The sequence below is a fragment of the Musa acuminata genome, chromosome BXJ3-2, assembly GCF_036884655.1.
Source record: "Musa acuminata AAA Group cultivar baxijiao chromosome BXJ3-2, Cavendish_Baxijiao_AAA, whole genome shotgun sequence".
Taxonomy (NCBI): Eukaryota; Viridiplantae; Streptophyta; class Magnoliopsida; order Zingiberales; family Musaceae; genus Musa; species Musa acuminata.
Window position 1 is genome coordinate 29294795 of NC_088350.1, and position 4547 is coordinate 29299341.

The 4547-nt window shown below is 40.9% G+C and overlaps 2 protein-coding genes across 2 annotated transcripts; one reads left to right on the forward strand and one right to left on the reverse strand.

Annotated features, from left to right (window-relative positions):
• Window positions 1–2209: 2209 nt before the first annotated feature.
• Window positions 2210–2974, forward strand: LOC103975650 (pathogenesis-related protein 1C). The gene has a single exon (XM_065138806.1). The coding sequence runs from the start codon at window positions 2239–2241 to the stop codon at window positions 2725–2727; it is 489 nt and encodes a 162-aa protein (XP_064994878.1). The 5' UTR covers window positions 2210–2238; the 3' UTR covers window positions 2728–2974.
• Window positions 2975–3611: 637 nt separating this feature from the next.
• Window positions 3612–4333, reverse strand: LOC103975649 (pathogenesis-related protein 1-like). Its single transcript, XM_009390668.3, has one exon. The coding sequence runs from the start codon at window positions 4272–4274 to the stop codon at window positions 3786–3788; it is 489 nt and encodes a 162-aa protein (XP_009388943.2). The 5' UTR covers window positions 4275–4333; the 3' UTR covers window positions 3612–3785.
• Window positions 4334–4547: the final 214 nt, after the last annotated feature.

Genomic DNA, 4547 nt, shown 5'->3' on the forward strand with positions numbered 1-4547 from the left:
CAATTCTATCATAAATAAAGTTATGATGTCAAGAAATGTTGAATTTGATGAGTAACAGATTTGGAACTTGAAAAACGATGAGCAATATGAGAAAGCTACAGCTTTAGAAGAAGATGATATAATATAAGCAAACACTAAAGTGGTTTTACCAGAATCATCACCTATATTAGCTAGGTCACATGATTTAAGAAGTCCGATTATAAGAAAGACAAGATCGATTCAGGAGATATATGATGTGACTTGAATGATTGATACTAACAATAATAAACTTTTTTATTTTATCTTTTTACAAGATATGATCCATTAACTTTCGAAGAAGTTTGTAGAGAAGAAAAATGGAGACAAGCTATGAATAAAGAGATTCATGCTATTAACAAAATTGATATGGGAGCTTACTATACTTTCAAAAGACCACCAAGTGATCGGTGTTAAATAAATTTTTAAAATAAAAAAAAATACAAAAGAGGAGGTGGAGAAATACAAGACTCGATTGGTTACAAAGGGAAACAAACAATAATATTAGTTTGATTATAAAGAAGTATTTGCCCTAGTTACTCGATTAGAGATATTAAGATTACTTATCTCCTTAGCGGTCGAAATGAAATGAAAAATTTTACAAATGGATATCAAATCAATATTTTTTAATGGAGCCCTTGAAGAAGAAGTATATATTCAACAACCCCTTGGTTTTATTATTCATGAAAAAGAAGACAAAGTATACAAGTTAAAGAAAGCTCCTTATGGGCTTTAAACAAATAACTTAGAAAGAAATTTAAGGGGGGAGAATGTTAGAAGTAAACTTGTTCAAGTATCATAAAGAGGTTAATTTCATCGAAAGATAGATTCATTGCATCAAGAGAGAGAGATTCATTATATCAAGAGGAAAAAATAGATTAAATATATATGAAAGGACAAGTCAAATTGGCTAAAGAATTTCTTGAAAAGGAATAATTTATTTTAAATAAAATTAATATAATATATCTTTGTGGACTATATAAACATCATATGTCGGGTTAAATAATTATGTGTAAAATATAGAATATATTATCTTGTCTTACTCTTTCTTTGTGTGATAACTCTATCCTTTTTCCTACGAAGGTCAACAATAATATCACATGCTATCGATCTACATTTCTTTCTAAGAGTTCATTCATGTTCTTGCATGACATTTTAGCAAATGTCATGTTGTAGGTTCCATGCAACTGGAAGCACAGCTTGCGTTAAAGTTTACATGCATCCATGTTCTTTGGAAGGACATAGTCGTACCATGCATCACTTGAACCATGACACCAGATCACCCAATCAATCCGGTGAAGTGAAAATGGTTACGTAGCAGCCTTTTGTTCCTGCTTGGAAGTTTTTTTGAAATGGCTTACTGCGAATCCTAAGCGCCGATGCAAAGCCAAAGAGTAGACTATTAGGCTTGAATTGGTGTCCGACTTTGATATATATTAATCTCAATTAGTTTGAATCAATCTTATAATTATATGATATCAAATACAATGAGCAAGATCTTATTTTTTTATGGGAGAAAGTTTTTCCACTGTATCAGAAAGCAATTCCTGTAAGCATAAAAAGTATCAGAAAAGGACCACGTAATCTAACATTCTTTAGATGATCATCCCCATTCCTCACAGAAATAAGTAGCAGCAGGAACTAGGAACTAATACACTACAGTTTGTTCTCAACATTTTGATCGGTGTCAGTCGTCAGAATACAGAATACAAGCAGAACATAACGATGAGAAAGACAGAGGATGAAGATGCTGGAAGAGAAGAACATATCTGACTACTATCTTCTACGAAGACCGGGGATCAAGTCCGTCAACCAAAAAAGGGAAAAGAAAGGAAGGTGTTCATGGAGTTGGTGCATGAATAAGATCCACATGCATCGATTCCTCAATCCATAAATATGGATTACATATAGCTCCATTACAATCACAGACAAACAAGACGTACAAATATTGCGGTCGTAAGTAGTTATCGATTATACTATCCGTTCTATCAGCCTTTTTATTCGTCGATCGATAAATATAGATCCACATGCAGCTCCATTCCGTTCACGGTTACACCAGCCGTAGAAAACGTCGTGATTGACTTCGATCATTTCCAAGTCTTTCTCCACTAGGATTTTAATCTTTTGCGCCATTGTCGTCTATAAATACCACAACCCTAAAGCTCTCTCTTCCACAAAGCATACAGCACATCTAGGGTTCAAGAGAGAGAATCAAACGAGAGAATGAGGTCCTCAAACTATGCTTTAGCTTTGGTCTGTGTTATGGCCTTAGCCATGGCCTACACCACCTTAGCGCAAAACTCCCCCCAAGACTTCGTCGACGCCCACAACAAGGCCCGGGCGGCCGTCGGCGTCGGCCCTGTGTCCTGGGACGATAAGGTCACCGCGTACGCGGAGAACTACGCCAAACAGCGCATCGGCGACTGCCAGCTCGTGCACTCCCACGGGCCTTACGGGGAGAACCTCTTCTGGGGCAGCAACACGGACTACACCGGAATCGACGCCGTCAAAAGCTGGGTCGACGAGAAGCAGTACTACGACCACAACAGCAACTCGTGCGCCGACGGCCAGGTCTCCGGCCACTACACGCAGGTGGTGTGGCAGGACTCGAAGACCATCGGGTGTGCCCGGGCACAGTGCGACAACGGCGGCATCTTTATCATCTGCAACTACAACCCAGAGGGCAACATCGAGGGGCAGAGCCCTTACTGAGACTGCCCCATCTTACCTTCCTTCTTGCATATATCTACAAGTTTGCATGTGAAATAAGGCCGGAGTCCGTCTGCTGTGTTCTGTAAGAACATGGTGTATGAGTACGTATAGGCAATGTTCCAAAACACGCATCAGGCCGGAGTACGTCTGCAGTGTTCTGTAAGAACATGGTGTATGAGTACGTATCGGCAATGCTCCAAAACACGCATCTTTATGATTCACGAATAAAATTCATGTCTTCCAATGACTTTTTGGGATCCAAGAGGATTGATGCATGCATGCATGCAGTATGTGTTCAGGTTCACGTGATTTGCAAGGAATTTGCTTATCACAGTCATTCACTAATTATACTTCCTTGCTTCTCCGACTTGGTAACATGGAAGGAGACACCAACATCAAGTTGGAAATTTGCTCAGACCACAACATTAAGTTACAGAGTCAACTGCTGCTAAGTAGCTCATCTTCCGTTGGTGATGATATTTCATTGCAACTTGGAAATAAAACTCATGCTGTTTCTGAAAGATGGAAAAACAGGGAAAAACTATCCTATTTCTTATAACTCATACGTTGTAATGTTGGATTTACTTTTTGAAGCTGAAATTTTCTTTAAAAATATTTTTAGTAGTTAATAAGGGTAGGATAGCTCTTTTGAAAACAAAATGTTATCTAATTTTTTTTTAATTAGAGTGCTAAAATTCTTAAATTTAGAGTTTTTTTTTTTTTTTTTTGAGAATTCGCCATGAAATATGTATGGATAATTGTGGAAGGAAGAAGAATTAACGAATAAGTGTGATGAGCAAAGTAGCAGCTGTCCTCGCAACCTGAAACGTAACATATACTTCATCGATGCGTTCCTCTTTGACCCCAAAATCAATTCAAAGACATGAACTAATCCGTGAAATAATATAACCATGCATGTTTGAGTACATTAATTGCCTACGTATTCATGCACCATGTTCTTACAGAACACGACAGACATACTCGGGGCTTTATTTCACATGCATGCTCGTAGCTATAGCTTCCCTCAACAATGTTACAGGGAAGAAGATATGGTGGTCTCAGTAAGGGCGCTCCCCCACGATGTTGCCCTGTGGGTTGTAGTTGCAGATGATAAAGATGCCGCCGTTGTCGCACGGCACCCGAGCACAGCCGATGGCCGTCGAGTCCCGCCACACCACCTGCGTGTAGTGGCCGCAGACCTGGCCGTCAGCGCACGAGTTGCTGTCGTAGTCGTAGTACTGCTTCTCGTCGACCCAGGTGTTGACGGCGTCGATTCCGGTGAATTCCGTGCTGCTGCCCGAGAAGAGGTTCTCCCCGTAAGGCCCGCCGGAGTGCACGAGCTGGCAGTCGCCGATGCGCTGGTTGGCGTAGTTCTGCGCGTACGCGGCGACGTTGTCGTCCCACGACACGGGGCCAACGCCGACGGCCGCCCGGGCCGAGTTGTGGGCGTCCACGAAGTCTTGGGGGGAGTTCTGGGCGAGGGTGGTGCAGGCCATGGCCAAGGCCATAGCACACACCAAAGCCGAAGCGTAATTTGCCGACCTCATTATCTCTTCCTCTCTCTCACTCTAGATGGGATAAACGTTTTGTGGCAAGGAGAGCGTTGGGGTTGTGGCATTTATTGACGATGAACGGTGCAGAAATCAACATCTATGTGGACAAAAGCTTTGGGTAGAATCGTCAAAGTGGATCGCCAGTTTTTTCTACAGCTGATTTGTCGATTGTATGTTTGCATTGATTGATCTAGAAGATAGACGAAGAACAGTATTGATCTTATCAACGTAAGTCAATGCAAACCAATTTTTAGGTTTTGGAGGCGA